Source organism: Marmota flaviventris, chromosome 14, assembly GCF_047511675.1.
Source record: "Marmota flaviventris isolate mMarFla1 chromosome 14, mMarFla1.hap1, whole genome shotgun sequence".
NCBI lineage: Eukaryota > Metazoa > Chordata > Mammalia > Rodentia > Sciuridae > Marmota > Marmota flaviventris.
The window spans coordinates 19,675,042-19,694,547 of NC_092511.1; the positions used below are offsets into that span (position 1 = coordinate 19,675,042).

General features: G+C 36.1%; 1 protein-coding gene across 1 annotated transcript in view; it reads left to right on the plus strand.

Moving 5' to 3' along the window:
* The window catches only part of Rab10 (RAB10, member RAS oncogene family), an 81,509-nt gene that overhangs the window by 53,151 nt on the left and 8,852 nt on the right, over positions 1–19,506 (plus strand). Inside the window, exons 2-3 of the mRNA XM_027933395.2 lie at positions 4,651–4,711; positions 13,546–13,684. Coding sequence (XP_027789196.1) covers positions 4,651–4,711; positions 13,546–13,684 — 200 coding nt within the window. The remainder of the gene's footprint in view (positions 1–4,650; positions 4,712–13,545; positions 13,685–19,506) is intronic.

A 19,506-nucleotide genomic window follows, 5' to 3' on the forward strand; every position in this document is an offset into this window, starting at 1 on the left:
TTGAAACAGGGTCTCCCTAAGCTGCCCAGGCTGGCTTGAACCAAAAAGAAGTAGCCGGTGTTATTTTGTTGAGTGTTGGTTTTAGGTATTTCTTGGTGAGAAATTATTTATTGAAAATGAGATACAGAGGGATTGGGGATGTGACCCAGTGGTAGAGAGCACTTGCCTGGCGTGTGTGAGGCACTGGATTCGATTCTCGGCATCACTTAAAAATAAATACATAAAATAAAGGTCCTTTGACAATTAAGATATGTGTGTGTGTGTGTGTGTGTGTGTGTGTGTGTAAAAGACGTTCAGAAATAGGTAGGAGCCATGTGATTTGGGCTTGGAAGGTATGGGTAGAAAAACCATTTCTTCCTTTTTCATGGTGTACATTTTCCACCACAGAATCCCTTCAAGTCATTTTCCTTTCCCTTTCCTTCCCAGGTTCCCAAAATATTTGGAGGGGAAAAAAAATTCCTTCCCTGAAAAAAGCTGTGAATTCTTTAAATGTTTAAAGCTTTTATTAATGGAGCATACTATCACCCATCTGCTTTTCATGGAAAAATGATATTAGCACTACAGATCAAACTAGTATTCACTGGAATCTTATAACAGTTTTGTATGTTAGTCTCCACTTCCCCGATCCCCACCTTGTGTTGTGGGATCAGACCTAGGGCTTTGTGCATGTTAGGCAAGCCCTTTACCACTGAGCTATATTTTCAACCCCTTATCTAACTATTCAAGAGATGGGAGGAAAAAAAACCTAGAGGCAACATATATAGTAAATTTTCAAGGAGTTTTACTGTAAAGGAAGAGAAGGGGAGGAATAAGATTGTAGCACATGTTTTCTTCTGAAGCTTGGTATCCTTTACATCTCTTTATATGCTTTATACAATTTTTTTGCATTAAATTTTCACTATCAATCAAGGCTCAAATAGAAAATTTCTTTTGTATTTGGTCCATAGGAATGAAACTAAGGCTTGAAAGATTAATGGAGATTTACTAGGAAAAGAAAATTGGTATCAGAAGAGGTTTTTAAGTAAATAGCATATGTTAAGTCAGAGATATGAAAAATGATGTGCAGTGGTATGTCATGTACACTAGAGACTTTTATCCTGAAAGCATTGAGAAAGTAAATCTGCTTTTCACTTTAGAAAAAAAATCATTGTTATTTTAAAAAAATTTTTTTAGTTGCAGATGGACACAATACCTTTATTTTATTTATTTTTATGTGGTGCTGAGGATTGAACCCAGTGCCTCACACATGCCAGGCAAGTGCTCTACCACTGAGCCACAATCCCAGCCCTGTGACTGAAATCTTTTTTTTTTTTTTTTTTTTAAGCACTAAAGCTTTTTTTTTTTTTTTAGTTGTAGTTGGCCACAATATCTTTTATTTTATTTATTTATATGTGGTGCTGAGGATCAAACCCAGGGCCTCACATGTGCTAGGTGAGTGCTCTACCGCTGAGCTACAACCCCAGCCCCTGTAATAAAAGGATAAATTTTTAAGTCAGGCTTAAAATTTGCAACCTTGCTTTGTTTTTCTCACCCTTTTACTGGTAAAAATGTTATCTCAGACTTTTGATCCTTGATTTATGGTAACTGTACTTTTTCTTGTTTAAAAAAACAAAACAGCGGTGCACAGTGGCACACGTCTGTAATCCCAGCGGTTTGGGAGGCTGAGGCAGGAGGATGGTTCAAAGCCAGCCTCATGGGCTGGGGTTATGGCTCAGTTGTAGAACACTTGCCTAGTATGTGTGAAGCACTGGGTTCAATGCTCAGCACCACATAAAAATAAATAAAATAAAGGTATTGTGTCCATCTGCAATTTAAAAAAAAACAACAAGTACCCCCTCAGCAAAAAGTGAGATGCTAAGCAACTCAGTGAGACCCTGTCTTTAAATAAAATACAAAATAGGGCTGGGGATGTGCCTCAGTGGCTGAGTGCCCCTGAGTTCAAGCCTTGTTCCCCACTCCCCCCACCACACCAAAAAACTTGAGTAATTTAAATCCTGTCAGATAATTATATTGTATTCTGAAAATTTGTAAATTCAACTTGGCTTTGTGTCTGTTAACTCTTATTTAAGGTGGATAATTTTCATGTTATTTAATGTTCCTTTTTAAAAAATATTTATTTTTTAGTTGTAGGTTGGACACAATACCTTATTTATTTATTTTTATGTGGTGCTGAGGATTGAACTCAGGGCTTTGCACCTGCTAGTGAACACTACCTCAGAGCCACTACTCCTGCCCTAATGTTTCTTATTAATTATTTGTGTCTTCTTTAGGGGTGAGGGTGGGGGGAGTGGGGCTTGAACCCGGGGGCACTCAACCACTGAGCCACATCCCCAGCCCTTTTTATATTTTATTTAGAGGCAGGGTCTCACTAAGTTGCTTAGAGCCTTGCTCAATTGCTCAGGCTGGCTTTGAGCTTGAGATCCTCCTACCTCAGCCTCCTGAGCTGCGGGGATTTACAGACATGCACCACTGCATCCACTATTTGTTCTTTATTTAGAATTACTAATATTCAGTAGGGCTTTTGTGGGCATTCTTAAGGTCTGGTGAAGGATTTTATACCTTCAGTTATTACATTTGTTGTTAGTAACCCATGAACACTTTTTTTTTTTTTTGAGAATTTTAATATTTATTTATTTTAGTCTTTGCGGATACAACATCTTTGTTTATGGTGCTGAGGATCGAACCTGGGCCGCACGCATACCAGGCGAGCACGCATACCAGGCCAGCGCTACCGCTTGAGCCACATCCCCAGCCCCCATGATCACTTTTTATGTAAATAGAGATAGATCCTCAAAGCCAAATGAGCACAAGACAAGCTGTGAGAAGCTTCCTTAGGATTACTTTTTGCCAATGAGCATATTCTGTTTCCTAGGTGATTCTCGTTAAGACTTTAGTCCTTTCTAGGTTTCAGGCAAAGGTCTTAGTTCCAGCATTCTGTTTCTCAAAGAATTTCTCTTGTTTTTTGAAAATGTGCTTGATAATATGAAGAATTTGCAGATGTTTTGTAGTGGAATAAATTTCAGCTTATTAACTCTGTTCTGTTGTCAGGATTGGATGACTTGATCTTTACAAATTTACTTACTTTGTATTTTCTCAATGGAGATATTAGCCCTTCTTTCCACTTTACTTTTTGCTAGCTGTTTATTATTTAGTTTATCACCTGCAGGATACATGGGCTATTTTACTGTCATTGGCCAGATGACATATTCAATGGAGCAGCTTCAGAATTTTCATATAGAAAGGATAAATATGTGTGCCATAATTTTAATATTATTTTTGTGTCTTTAATCTTATGATAATGTTTAATTTGTAGCTCACACTTTTATCTTCTTTAGTAATTTTTTTCACTCTGCAAAGTAAAGCCTGGATGGTTGTACTTTTAGAAATTTGGTAGTTCTGATCTTTGGCGTATATTTTAGGAGTTAAATGACTATTCCTTTGGTATTCTTCTGAAGAAATGCTCATTATAGTTTTATTTCCTGATGTAAACCTTTTATGATAAGATCTTAATTTACTTTATTTTCAATTCTTGAATCAGGCAACACTTCATTGCATAAAACAGAATAAGTGTTCCCTCTTAGCATAAACTTTTAATGCTGTAAATTTCTCCATAAACCCTACTTTGAGCTGCATCTCACCCACCGCGCCCCCCAACCCCCAGCCTGTCTGTCTTTCAGTTTTAGTACAGGGTCTCCCTAAGTTGCTGAGACTGGCTTTGAACTTGATATCATCCTGCCTCATACTCCAGAGTAGTTGAAATTATAGGTGTGTGCTGCTGTGCCTGACTGTATCCTACAGATTTTGATGTTATGTTTCCATTATAGTTTCTACAGAGTTTTTCTAATTTTCATTGTGATTTCTTTTTTGACCTGTGAATTTCCAAATATTTGGAAAATTTTCCAGATTTATTTTTGTTAATGATTTCCAGTTTAATTTGTCATGATCAGAAAACATTGTATGATTCTAGTACTTTTAAATATAGTGAAACTTCTTTTATGGTCCTTATGTTTTAAAGAGTGTGGGATTGGAGATGTAGCTTAGTGGTAGAACACTTGCCTATTATATGTGTGTGTGTGTGTGTGTGTATATATATATATATTTATTTATTTAAGATGTTCATTCTCCAACATCTTAAAAGTGTATTTTCTAGTGTTGGATATAGGTTTTTTTTATGTCAATTAAGTAAAACTGGTTGGTAAAGTATGAACCAGTTCTTATTACTGAATTTCTGCCCACATTTTAAAAATCAGTTACTAAGAAAGGGGGTGTTAAAACCTCAAACTATTATATTCGATATTTTCAATTCTACTTATTCCTAATTTATAAAAAGCCAAAATTTCAGTATAGTTTATTTATATTGTTATCCTGGATTTTATATTACTTGGGCTTAAAATAGTGGACCCCATTTGCTAAGATTTGCATAATCTGTATATCTAGAAGCACACAAACAAGCTTAAAAAATATAAGCTTTTTTTTTTTTTTTTCTTCTTTGAGTGGTCTGGTGATCAGACACAGGATCTTGCACATATTAAGCAGTCTACCTCTGAGCTTACATCTCTAGCCAAGTGTAAACTTTTACTTCAGTGAATTTTATTGTAGCAAACACAAAGCCACAATTACGACTTATGCTTTTTTCCTCCTATGTTATAGGAATAGACTTTAAGATCAAAACAGTTGAATTACAAGGAAAGAAGATCAAGCTACAGATATGGTAAGTGATGCTAATTTACTCACTTTATATAGCAGAATAACAAGTTCCTTAAAGTTTGGTGGTGAAATTCTTACTTGTTTAGATTCTTTTAGACTTCCCTTTCTAAAACAGACAATCAGTGTAGTAGAAAGATTATTACCAAGGACTTTGTTGTCTGTGAGATCTGGCTGTGTAATTTTTTCCACTTGTATGAACTTGCAAGTTACATAGTCACCATTAAGGCTTTTCTCAAAGGATCATTATAAGGGTCACATGAAATAATTTATGAAGAGGCTTCAGCACTATGCTTTGCTCACAGACATCTAATATGAAAAGTTATTATTATAATTCTTTTGTTGCTTTGAGAATTTTAAACTAAATTATTCATTTTTCTCAATGTGTTTTAAGCTGGGTGCAGCGCTAATACATGTAATCCAATTGGCTCCTGAAGCAGGAGGATCTCAAATTCAAAGCTAGCCTCAGCAACTTAGCAAGACCCTGTCTCAAAATTTAAAAAAGGGAAATGGGGCTTGGGGATGTGGCTCAGTGGTTAAGCACCCCTGGGTTCAGTCCCTGGTACCCAAAAAAAGGAGTTGGGGGGTTGGGAACTTAGCTCGGGGGTATAGTTCTTGCTTCACATATGTGCTCTGGGTTTGATCCCCAGCACCACAAAAAGAAAAGGAAATTATAGGCGTTATTATTTTTTTAAATATTTTTTTTAGATGTTGATGGATTTTATTTTATTCATTTATTTAAATGCAGTGCTGAGAATCGAACCCAGGGCCTCACATATGCTAGGCAAGTGCTTTGTATGTTAGGCAAGCACTGAGCTGTATCCCTAACCTTTATTTTATTCTTTTTTTTTTTAAACTGGAAATTTAACTGGCATTTTACCACTGAGATATGTCCCCAGCTGCTCTCCCCGATTTTTTTTTTTTTTTTAAGACAGAGTCTCACTAAGTTACTTCGGGCCTCCCTAAATTGCTGAGGCTGCCCTTGAATTGTGGTCCTAAGGTTTCAGCTTCCCGAGCCACTGGGATTACAGGTGTGTTCCACTATGCCAAACTATTTTATTTTATTTTTTAATGGGCTTTGAACCCAGAGCTTTGTTCATGCTATGTAAGTGCTCTGCCACTGGGCTACACCCCTAGTGGTCTCCCCTCCCCTTTTTTTAACAATTTGAGGTGGGGGTGGGGGTGGGGGCTGGGGTTGTGTCTCAGTGGTAGAGCGTTTGCCTAGCATGTGCGAGGCCCTGGATTCAATCTTCAGCACACATAAAAATAAATAAAATAAAGGTATTGTGTCCAACTAAAACTAAAAAATAAATATTTTAAAATAACTTGAGACAGAATCTCTCTAAATAGTTCAGGCTGGCCTTAAACTTGCCATCCTCCTGCTTCAGCCTCCTAAGTAATTTTGGATTGCAGGCAAGGGCCACCACTCCTGGACTCATGGACTAAATTTAGCAGTATTTTTTAGTGAATATTATTTGTATGCAGGTTATTAAACTATTAAATACTCATGTGCCTTGGTATAAATGTACTTATGTATACAACTGAAATGAAAGTTCACAGAGCAATTTTTTCATACATATTTTGTTTTGTAGAATATGTAAAACTTTTGTCGTAACTCTGTCCTCATTTTCCCCCATCCGCTTACCTTCTATAGACTTTCTCTTCTGTTCCTTGACCTTGTAGATTTATATATTTCTCCCCCTTTATCTTTTTAGTTTTTATGTAACTTTTGCAAGTAAACAGTAACAAACAGCTAGCCCTTCTTTTAAAAAAGAAGTCTCTTCCTTTAAAGGTGGCCTTTAGTCCTCCAGTATGGCCTTCAAGATTAATATATAAAAGATTTCTACTGTACTGCTTAATATGCAAGCACAGCATATTAAGTATAATATTTCTAATTTAAAGCTTTAGACTTTTTTGTTTCATGGTGCTAGGAATTGAACCTAGAGCCTCAAACATGTTAAATAGGTGCTCTATCACTGAGCTACATCCCCCACCCTTTCTGTTTTCCTTCTTTCCTTCCTTCCTTCCTTCCTCCCTCCCTCCCTCCCTCCCTCCCACCAGGGATTGAACCCAGAGGTGCCCAACCACATCCCCTGCCCTTTTTTCTTTTTAACTTTTTTTAGTAGTAGATCCTCCTTGGGCTGGGGCTGTAGCTCAATGGTAGAGTGCTTGCCTCACATGTGTGAGGTACTGGGTTCAATCCTCAGTACCACATAAAAATAAATAAGTAAATAAAAATATTGTGTTCATCTACAACTAAAAAAAAATATTTCAAACAAATCTTGAGATCCTCCTGCCTCAGCCTCCCAGTTCACTGGGATTGCAGGTTAGAAAACTCTTTTTTTCCCCCACAATACCTTTATTTTATTTATTTTTTATGGGGTGCTGAGGATCGAACCCACGGCCTTGCACATGCTAGGCAAGTGCTCTACCACTGGGCTACAACCCCAGCCCCATTAGAGAACTCTTAATGCAATAAAACATGTGCAGAGGTAACTGACCTAGAATATTATTAGGACATCTTTAAAACAGAATTAAATTTTGAGTCTCATATAATGGCATTATTGCCTCTTTGTCTATTTTTATGGAAAATATCCTTCCGAATCTAAGGATAAACTTGAACTCATGTTCTGCTTGTATCTTTACATAATGCTTATCACATAGACACACTGAATATTTGAGTTGATGAGTAAAATTGATAAATGAAATGCATTAAGTCCATTTAAAATGTGAAAGATGGGCAGGAGCCTGTCATGTACAGGCAGTGAGAACAGCTTGTGCAGAAAGCTGAGGGTATAGCTCAGTTGTTGAGCAAAATGCAAGACCCTGGGTTCAGTTACCAGCACCAAGGGGGGGGAATAAAGGCAAAAATACAAGCTTATGTATTTAGGGAAAAAATGTAGCTCTTATGGTTGGGGTAAAGGATGCCCAAAATAAAGGGAGCTGAAGAAAGGTATAGATTCTATATGGATTTATAAACCCTGGAGTGAGGAGTTTGTAATTGATTCTACTTATAATGTGTTGCCGTGTTGTCATTAGAAGTTTTTTTTTTTTTTTTAAGAGATTGAGAGAGAATTTTTTTAATATTTATTTTTTTTAATTTTTGGTGGACACAACATCTTTATTTTATTTTTATGTGGTGCTGAGGACGAATCCAATGCTCCCTGCATGCCAGGTGAGCGTGCTACCGCTTGAGCCACATCCCCAGCTCAAGTTTTTTGTTTTTAAGCCTGTTATATTTTTAGTTTGTTGGCTTTGTAATGGATTTATTAAGACATACTTCACATGCACATAATTTACCCATTTACAATGTATAATTCAGTGGGTTTCGGTTTATTTGTAAGGTTACGCAACCATCATAACAATTTTATCACCCCAGAAAAGAAACCTTATACCTTTCACACTCAGTTCTCCCAATCTCTTTGTCAGGGTACCTATTGGTCTACTTTTTGTCTGTATAGATTTTCCTATTTAGGTCATCTTTTACACATGAAAACATAGTGTATGATTTTTTGTGACTGACTACTATCACTTAGCATAATGTTGTCAAGGTTAGTCCATATTGCCTTTGTATCAGTACTTAATTTTATTTTTTAATTTTTTTTGATGCTGTGGGTCACATATAGGGCCTTGTACATGCTCATTTATCAGTTGACATACATGTGTTGTTTCCTATATTTTGTTAGAAATTATGTTGCTGTGAGTATACATGTCTAAGTTTTTGTGTGAACATGGTTTTATTTCTCATTATACTTAGAACCAAAAATTTCTGAATTGTATGGTAGCTTCGTTTATGTTTTGAGTAAATGCCAGACTTCCATGATGACTGCATCATTCTACATTGTCACCAGTAATACATAAGGGTACTAAGTTCTGTCCATCCTTACTAATGTGTTACTGTTGTTTGTAGCCATCTTAGACTAACTGAAGTGGTATTTCATTGTAGTTTTGATTTGCTTTTAACCTAAGACTAATGATGTTGAACATCTTATATGTTTACTGGACATTCATATATCTTTTTTTGGAGAAATGTCTATTCTTTCTTTCCTTTTTTTTTCCTTTCTTATTGGGGATTGAACCCTGGGCCTTTCACATTCTAGGCAAGCACTCTACCTCTGATCCTTTTTATTATTAGGACAGGGTCCTTCTAAATTTCTGGCCTCCAATTTGTGGCCCCCCTCAGTTTCTTGATTACCTGGGATTACAGGCGTGCGCCACTGTGCCTGGCCTCCTTTGCCTTTTTTTGGGGGGGATGTACCTGGGATCGAACCCAGAGGCACTTAACCACTGGGCTATAGCCCTTTTAATATTTTATTTAGAGACAGTATCTTGCTGAATTTCTTACGGCTTCTTTAAATTGCTGAGGCTGGCTTTGAACTTGCGATCCTCCTGCCTCAGCCTCCCCACTCACTGGGATTATAGGCATGTGCCACCACACCTGGTTTCCTTTACTCATTTTTAACTTTTCTCATTTGTTCTTTTGTTGAAGTGTAAAAATTTTCTGCGTATCTGCATATATGTCCCTTATCAAATATTGTAAACATTTTCTTCTATTTTATGAGTTGTCTTTATTTTCTTGGTAATAGTGTCCAATGAAGTACAGATTTTTAATTTGCTGAAGCTCAGTTTATCTGTTTTTTGTTTTTTGTTTTTTTTACTTTGACATATCTAAGAAACAGTTGTTAGATTCAAAATCATGAATAAATATTCTCCCTTTGTTTTCTTCTAAGAGTTTTAATAGCTTTAGCTTTTGCATTTAGATGTTAAATTATGTCGGGTTTTTTTTTGGGGGGTGGGTGGGTATTGAAGATTGAACCCAGGGATGCTTTACCCTTCTTTAATTTTGAGATAGGGTCTCACTAAGTTGCCAAGACAGGTCTCAAGCTTGTGATCTTCCTCCTAAATTGCTGGGATTATAAGCATGTGCCACTATGCCCAGCTTAGAATATGTTTTAAGTTGATTTTTCTATGTGGTAAGAGGTAGAGATCCAACTTCACTTTTTGCATCGGTATGTTAATTTGTTCCAGCATCATTGTTGAAAAAGGTATATTCTTTTCCCCATTTAAACTATATGGTCAGACATGTTTAAAGAAAATTATTCATCTACTATGTGAGCCTTACATCTCAGAATCTTAGAATGCCAGCCAAAATTCTGAAAAGGAGCAGCCAGTAACAGAACAGAGAACAAAAATGTGTATCTCAAAAGTCATGAGTATAAAGTGTTTTGAGAAGAAAAAAAAAGAAAAGAAAAAGAGGTCAACTATGTGGAATCATACCTAGTAACTCTTGGATTTGTCAAGCAGAAAGATATTGGAGACTTTTTGAAGAGCAGTCTTGGTGTAGGGTATTTAGTAAGAGGAGTTTGTTTAAAGTTGATTGAGGGGGCCTGGGGATACAGCTCTCAGTGCACAGAGCATGTGCTTAGCCAAGGGCAAAGCCCTGAGTTCAGTCCTCAGCACCAAAAAGAAGAATTGGTTGAGGAATGAGTATGGGGGAAGCAGCAGCTACAAGTATTCTAGAAGGTTGCTGGAGAACTGAGGGTATAACTGAGTGATGACATTTGCCTAGCATGCAAAAGGCCCTGGGTTCAATAATCAACACTGTGAAGCTTTTATTGTAAATGATGACAAGCTTATCTTAAAATTTGTATGGAAAGAGTAGCATAGGCTAAAACAATTTTGACAAAGTAAAATGAGTGAGGAAAATCATTCATCTGGCTTTAAAACATTTTATTTAGCTACAGAAAACCAAAACATGGTAAGGGGGGAAGGCATGGACACAGTAGGCATTGTAACAGAATAAAGAACCCAAAATTAGACTAAACTAGGACTCTAGATTTTTGGCAAAGGTGCAGAAGTATGGTGTGAAACCGGTTACTTTGTATTGAAGTTAAATCAAAATATGTGCTCTATTTAATAAACCTTAGACTTTTAGTTACAAATGTAAGAAATCTTTTGGAAATAAGACTAAGAGAGGTCTGGGGTTGTGTCTCAGTGGTAGAGCACTCTCCTAGCACATGTGAGGCACTAGGTTTGATTCTCAGCACCACATATAAATAAATAAATAAAATAAAGGTCCATTGACAACTAGAAAATATTTTTAACAAAGATTAGATGAAGAAAGAGTTCTTAGGCATGACATTAAAAACTTGATTCATTTTTAAAAATCAGTAAATTGAGCATCAACAAAATACTTGTTCAGAAGAATAAAAAGACTAGTTACAGACCTGGAGAAACTATTTGCAAACTACATATCTGACAAATGGCTTATATATGAAAAGAACTTTGAAAAGTCACCAGTAAAAAGGCAAACAAGCAGCCGGATGTAATCCCAGCTACTCTGGGCTGAGGCAGGAGGATTGCAAGTTCAAGGCCAGCCTGGGCAATCTAACCATACTCTGTATTTAAAATTTTAAAAAGGATGGGAGTGTAGCTCAGTGGTGGAGTACTTGCCTAACACGTGCAAGGCCCTAGATTTGACTCCCATCACCACAGAAATAACAACAACAAAAAAAAAAAACCCATCTTTCAGAAAATGGGCAAAAGATAAGAAACAGAGGATATATGAATGACAAGTAATTAAGCACATGAAAAAATATTCAACGTCTTAGCCATAAAGAAATAACAAATAAAATAATGATGAGTTATCGTCGTTTGCATGTACCTGATGAAAACAACTAAGTAACAAAAGCAAAAACTAATGCCGACATCAAATGCTCCTGAGGATATAGAGAAACTATATCTCATACTTCACTAGTGAAGGTAGTACATAGCAGCTACTCTGGAAAAATTTAATGATTATATACACTTAAGATGTGACTCAGGGCTGGAGATGTGGCTCAGTGGTAGAGCATTTGCCTAGCTTGTGTGAGGCACTGGGTTCGATTCTCAGCACCGCATATAAATAAATAAATAAAATAAAGGTCCATCAACAGCTAATAAAAATATTTTTTTTAAAAAAGATGTGGCTCAAAAATAACATTCCTGGATATTTATCTCAGAGAAATGAAAACATGTCCAACCAGAAATCTGTACATGAATGTTCATAGAACTTTATCTGTAATTGCCAAGAACTGGAAACAACTCAAGTGTCTTTACATTGGGAAATAATTTAAATGAATTGTGGCATATCTACACCACAGAATACTGCTCAGCAATTAAATGTGACAGACTCATATTACATGAAAAACTTGGATAGGATCTCTAGGATATTATGCTGAAAAAATGATAAATGCCAATTTCAAAAGGTAGCGTATTGTGTCATTTCTATTTATATAACCTTCTGAAGAATGATAAAATTTTAGACAAGAAAAACTGGTAATTGGCCCTAGTTCAGGGACTGTGGGAGTGGTGATGATTTGCAGTTCTCTGCTTGTTGGTGGTGATTATGAAAATCTCTTAAGTGATAAAATTGCAGAGAACTATGTATGCACACATATACAAGTAAGTTCATAGTGAAAAAAAAAAAGTCTGAATAATTCTGTAGATTGTACTAGTGTTAATTTCCTGGTTTTGCTATTCTGCTAGGATTTTATAAGATATTATCATTGGGGTGAATATACTATGTATACAACCAGAGGTACAAAAAAATTGTGCTCTATATGTGTAATAAGAATTGTAATGCATTCTGCTGTCATATATTTAAAATATTATTTTATATATATGTGTGTGTGTGTATATATATATCCATCCATTGGGAAAAGCTGGGTAAGATGCTCAGGACTTTTCTCTACTGCTTTTATAACTTCCTCTAAGGCTATGATTATATTTTAAAATTACAGTTAAAAAAATGTTAGTTGGAAAGAACAGAGAAATTGTTAGTGGGAGAGATGTGGAGTTGTGGGTAGAGTTTATTTTTGCTTTTAAAAAAAAGACTTCTGGGCATTCTGATGCATACCTGTAATCCCAGCCACTCAGCAGGCTGAGGCAGGAGGATCACAAGTTTGAGGCCATCCTCAGCAATTTAAAAATTCCATGTCTCAAATAAAAAGGACTGGAGAGGTGGCTCAGTGATGAAGAGCGATTGGTGGTAAGAATGATGATCCATAGAAGAGAAAGAATTTGGTAATGAAAATGAGAGGGCATCATAACTGGAGCAAAACATATATTAAACCTTTGACATGAAGGCATTATATAATAATGAAAATGCTATTTACCTATATCTTTCACTATTTATAAATGAAGTTATCTTTACAACTTTTGTAAATGATCCTAAATGTCATGTTGTTGTCCTTAAATGTTCCTAAAATTCCACATGCTTTTATGTTACATTATAAAATTAAATGGTTAAATAAGATGGAATTCCAAGAATTTTTATGGTGCTTGCTGGTATATATTAAATAACTTCCAGAGTTTTATTAATCTCTTTCTACTGTTTTCCCTTCTAGATTTTCATTCACTATGGTTAACTCGTTAACTTCCTTCAACTAAAAGGTGTTTTTATATATATATATATATATATATGAGAAGAACCATATTGTTTGACAATTAAGACTTAAATGAGTGTTTGTTCTGTTTTGGCTTTGTGGTAGATCATGGATTTTCAGGTTTTTTTTTTTTTTTGCTTGCTTGCTTGTTTTTTTTTTTTTGTGTGTGTGTGTGTGTATATGTTCATTTTGAGCAGGGGTTTCCCTGTGCCCAGGCTGCTCTCTCAGACTTCTGGACTCCAGCCATCTTCCTGCCTCCCGGACTCCAGAGTAGCTAGGACTACAAGCACATTCAGTTGTGCCTGACTACATAGAGTATTTTAATCTCTATTTTACCAAACTATTCTACTGTTTGTCCTTTATCTGTAATGTAGTAATATCAAATGCTTAATAAAATTATTGACGTTTATTTCAGGGATACAGCAGGCCAGGAGCGATTTCACACCATCACAACCTCCTACTACAGAGGAGCAATGGGTATCATGCTAGTATATGACATCACCAATGGTAAAAGTTTTGAAAACATCAGCAAATGGCTTAGAAACATAGATGAGGTAAGACCTAGAAATCGTATAAATGCTTCCATCTTAAACTTTTGGCCATTCTATCTAAAGCCCCATCTAAGGCAAAATTACTAGTTTATCCAGAAACTGTATGGCTATCTTATAAGATGGCCCCGAATAGAAACAGCCAGTGCTGTTCTACAATGCTTGTCTCTGAATGAAAATTTTTCCAGTGATTCCCCCCCACCCCGCCCCCCGCCACTTCTCAGAACTGGGGACATTAAACCCAGGGGCACTTTAGCACTTTTTTTTGTTTGTTTGTTTTTAAACCTTTTAATACTGTCTTGCTAAGTTGCCCATCTAGTGTCAAACTTGTATCCTCCAGCCTCATCTTTCTGAGCAGCTGGAATTACAAGCATGTGCCACCATACCTGGCTTCAATTTTTTTTTTTTTGTAATAGTGGGGATCAATCCCAGGCTTCATGTATGCCAGGCAAAGTTCTCTGCCACTGAACTAGATTCCCAGCCCCAGCAATTTTAAAAATTACTTTTAAGTTCTGGAAATGTTATATTGTTTCTAGGCATTTAAAAATACACAGAGTACTAATACTGTAAAAATCTTAACAGAAAATAATGCCATTTCATTGCATGTGAAGATACCTATTTTTTATAAAGTAAATTTATAAAAGCATATCTGTTCATTCTACAGCTTAGATGGCTTCTTTTTGGAATTATTGCTGCCTCCTAGCATTTGAATTTCACTATAACTAACTCTTTAAAGCACAATTGGACTGAATTCTCAATTACCATAACTACTTTGGCTATAGAGATGTTCACAAAGAGGTGCTTTGGGCTAAAGGCCTCAGCTTTAGACAACTCCTTAGGAAACTTAGTTTCATGTTTTAGCTCCAATTTTTATAACATATGCTTTAAAAATTTTTTTTGACAGAGTCTTATTACTATTTGCATATTAAAACAACTTTGAGGTTTATATTTGTAAACATACCTTGGTTTTTTTAATGTTTTCATGGTTAATTACTGAATTTAAATATCCTTTGAAGTTACTTGGCACCTCTAATTTATTTAATAGCGATGGACAGTGTTTTCTATTCAAACTAGGGGCAGTTTTACCTTTAAGAGAACACTTGATGATATGTGGAAATATTTTTGGCTGCCACAACTGGGGCACAAGAAGAATGTTACTTGAATCAAATAGGTAGAAGCCAGGGATGCTGCTAAACATCCTACAACGGACAGAACAAACCTCTTGAATTATCTGGCCCAGAATGTCAGTTGTACTGAAGTTGAGAGACCCCCTGATATCTAAACTCATCTCTTTGTATTATTATCTTAGGAAATAAGTTGATTTTTAAGCTAGTTATAGTCTGGTTGTGTAATATATATGAATAGACATGTTTGTGCTCCTCATAAACATGTCTCTGTGGGTGTGTCTATGTGGTGCATCTACCAATTTGTCTTTGTGTGGTTTTGCCTGATATGATTGTATAGGTTTTGTGCATTTCAATGAAAAATATTTAAATGCTTATTGGCATAAGAAACGTATGAAAAAAGTCCTGTATAGTCGGAATGATATGGTTCCCAGTTTTTGTTTTTGTTTTTTTTAAAGAGAGAGAGATATAGACAGAGAGAGAGAGGGAGAGAATTTTAATATTTATTTTTTAGTTTTCGGCATACACAACATCTTTGTTTGTATGTGGTGCTGAGGATCGAACCTGGGCTTGCATGCATGCCAGACGAGCGCGCTACTGCTTGAGCCACATCCCCAACCCCTGGTTCCCAGTTTGGCAGTGAAGCCTACATTAACCTCATGGTGCTTGATGCATTAGTATTGCTGTAATCTTAGCTGTAAAGGTTTGTTCAATGCTGTTTTGAACTTTTAAGTTCTTGTGTTTGTTATTTAGAGAAGAATATTCCAGCTGATTTTTAGGTTTTTTCTTTTTTTTAGGTGTAGATGGACACAGCACAATGCCTTTAATTTTATGTGGTGCTGAGGATCGAACCCAGGTCCCACCCGTGCTAGACGGGCGCTCCAACGCTGAGCCACAATCCCAGCCCCTTAGGTTTTTTCTTAGCCTCACTACAGATCTCTTTTTTTACTATGTAAAAGGAACAATAATTAGGGGAAAAAATGTGAGCCAAGAAAATACTTAGTTTCCTAGACTAGTAGGAATGTGTTATTATTTAATGAACTTAAAAATATATCTTTCTTGGATAATGTTAATAGTTTTTCATTTCTGAATTTGAAAACATAACCTTTTTTAAAAAGATGGGGAAGGGCATGCTGGCACACACCTATGATCCCAGTGACATCGGAGACTAAGGCAATAGGACGGCAAGTTCAAGGTCAGCCCCTTAGTGAAACCCTTTCTCAAGCTAAAAATAAGTAAATAAAAAAGCCTGGGGATGTGGCTCAGTGATAAAGTGCCCCTGGGTTCAACCCCCAGTACCAAAAAAAAGTAGTTAAGGAGCCAAGAACTAATAAGTAAGTTCTGTTACTAAAATATAATACTTTAGTAACACTTTGGGTTTTTTTTTTAATATAATACTTTGAAAAGAATTTCTGATAATTACAACATCTAGCTAAGTCATAACATGTTATATAAAATTCAGTGCCTTGCTTATATATGTTGCTAGTCATACTAAGAATAAACACCATTAATGCAACAGAAGCTTTTTAACTTCCTAGTGAAATTTTTAACAATAAGTATTGGGGGGGCTGGGGTTGTGGCTCAGCGATAGAACACTTGTTTTGCACGCGCAGGACCCTGGGTTTGATCCTCAGCACCATGTAAAAAATAAATGAGTGAAATAAAGGTATTGTGAATAAAAAAAAAAAAACAATAAGTACAAATGAGTCAATACAAATGCAATTCCAAATTTCCTGTCTGTGGGGGCGGGGGGGAGCATATGCACCAATTCTAAAGAGAAAGGAATGGTTTAGAAGTCTTCCAGATCATTGCTAATGGTTTTAATGACAACTGAATTGGACCTAATTTGAACTTTCCCCCCATGCCCTCTTTGGGTAAGAGGTTCCTAACCCCATCAGGAAGCAAGGCTAATAAATAAGTGGTTGAAAAGGAACTTGTACAGCAAGTCTGGGCACAGGCTAGTCCATTTTAATTTCCGCTAGAACCTGAAGGAAACTCACCCTGATCCCAGGATGTGATCACCACTGTCTTTTATGGAATGGTATTCCTCTGGGACTGACGTTGACAGTTTAGGGCTCTAAGGTCTAATTTTTTTCAGGTTTACTTTCAAATATGTTTTTAAGCTCCTAAACATTTACACTGTAGAATTTTACCATTTCCTCATTATCCTCAGAATAGTAACGTATATGGTTATGGGGATATGTTATGCTATAAATTGGTGGTCAAGTTACCAAAGCTTTGTTATTTTTTTTAAACCAGGCTCAAAATACCTTAACTCTTCTGTTTACATTTAATGGAATTTTACCTTTTTTGATCTTTATTGATCATTTATTGGCTTCCTTCCATTGGCTTGCTTATGCCTTAACTTAAGAGTGTCCTTAGTAGAATAGCCTTTAAAGCTATACGTAATCAAACTGTCTTCTGTTTTAGTGGAAGTTCACATTAATGTCTTGAAAACTCGACTCTTTGAAGTGATCAGTTATTGATTATTTCAGGTGATGTGTTTATTTAGAATTCTTGAAGCCCCTGAAGTACATCCACAGATTCCAAATGAAGAGTGTCTCTTAACAATTTTAGCACATTGCACTTGGTGTATTGTTGGTTGTTAGTGGACATTTGCCAAAGTTGCCTTTGTTTTAGCAGTAACATGAATTAGGAGATACTGAGTTAAGATAAGACCATAGAATCCCTAGATCGTTTCTTTATAATATTTTGTATTATTAATTTCTTTCTAACCTTAGATATGCTGTCTTATGTTATGAAGTAACTGAACTGCAGTCATTTGGTGTTTTTTTGTTTTTAAACACTTTTTTTAGGCCTGGGAACGGAGCTCAGCAGTAGACCACATGCTTACATGTACAAGGCCCTACCTTTAATCCTCAGAACCATAAAAACAACCAATCACACAACCTACTTTTATTGTGGTTGATATATATAATCATTTTTTGATAACAAGTTCATTGGTATTAACAATAGATTTTACTGTTGTTCAGCTATCAACATCTTCTCTAGAATTTTTTCATCTTCCTAAACTAATGTCTATTAAACAATAACTCCCCTTTTTCCCAGCCCCTGTCATTTTCTTCTCTGCCTCAACTATTACAGGTACCTCATATAAGTGGAGTCCTACAGCATTTATTCTTTTGTAACCAGTTAATTTCATTTACTAAAGCCTTGAAGGTTCATCTGTATTGTGATATGTGTCAGAATTCAATATTCCATTGAATGTGTGTGTGTGTCACATTTTGTTTATTCGTTCATCTTTGGATGCTTGGATCATTTCTACTCTTTCACTTTTGTGAATAATGCTACTATGAACATTGGTGTACACATCTCTGCTTTGGTCCCTGCTTTAAATTCTTTTGGTTATATACCTAGAAGTAGAATTGCTGGATCATTTGGTGATTCTTCGTTTAACTTTTTGAGGAACTGCCAAACTGTTTCCCACAGTGGTAGTAGCATTTTATATTCCCCATCAAGAATGAATATAGATTTTAGGGGATGGGTTGTGGCTCAGAGGTAGAGCACTTGCCTAGCATGTGTGAGGCACTGGGTTTGATTTCTTAGCACCACATATAAATAAATGAATTTTTTAAAAAAGTACATCAACATCTAAGAATATATTTTTAAAAAAGAATAAATATAGATTTTAATTTCTCCACATCCCTGTCACCACTTGTTTTCTTTTCTTTCTTTTTTTTTTTTTTTTTAATTATTAACACTTCATTTCTGTTGTTCTTTTTAAATACTGTACTAAATGGCATCTCATTGTGGTTTTGGTTTGCGTTTGCCTAATGATTATTGATATTAAGCCTCTTTTCATGTGCTTATTGTTCATTTTTTTTCTTTAATTTTGTTTTAGACATTGATGGACCTTTATTTTATTGATTTATTTATATGTGGTACTGAGAATTGAACCCAGTGCCTCACACATGCTAGGCAAGTGCTTTACCACTGAGCCACAACCTCAGCCTTATCCCCCCCTGCCCCCCTGTACTTGGGATTAAACCCAGAAGTGCTTTACCACTGAGCCACATCCAGAGCCTTTAAAAAAAAAAAAAAATTATTTATTTTTTTTTAGGTGTAGATGGACACAACACAATGCCTTTTTATTTTTATGTGGTGCTGAGGATTGAACCCAGGTCCCGCCCGTGCTAGGGGAGAGCTCTACAGCTGAGCCACAATCCCAGCCCCTCCAGAGCCCTTTTTGTGTTTTATTTTGAGACAGGGTCTCACTAAGTTGAGCAGGGGCTTACTAAATTTCTGAGGCTGGCCTTTAACTTGCAATCCTCCTTTCCTAGGCCTCCCAAGTCTCTGGGATTACAGACATATACCACCACTTCCAGCTGTTTATCTTTTTTTAAGAAATGTCTGTGCAGGTTTTTTGCTTATTTTGTTTTGTTTTATTTTATTTTATTTGCTACTGCGGAATGAACCTAGGGGCACTTAACTACTGAGCCACATTCTCAGCTGTTTTTTGTATTTTATTTAGTGACAGGATCTTGCCAAGTTGCTTAGTGCCTCACTAAGTTGCTAAGGCTGACTTTGAACTCGCAGTCCTCCTGCCTCAGACTACCAAACTGCTGGGATTGCAGGTGTTGCCACTGTGCCCAGCTTTGCTTATTTTTTTAATTGGGTTGGTTTTTGTTGTTGAATTTTTTAGATACTAATCTCTTATCAAATGTATGATTTGCAAATATTTTC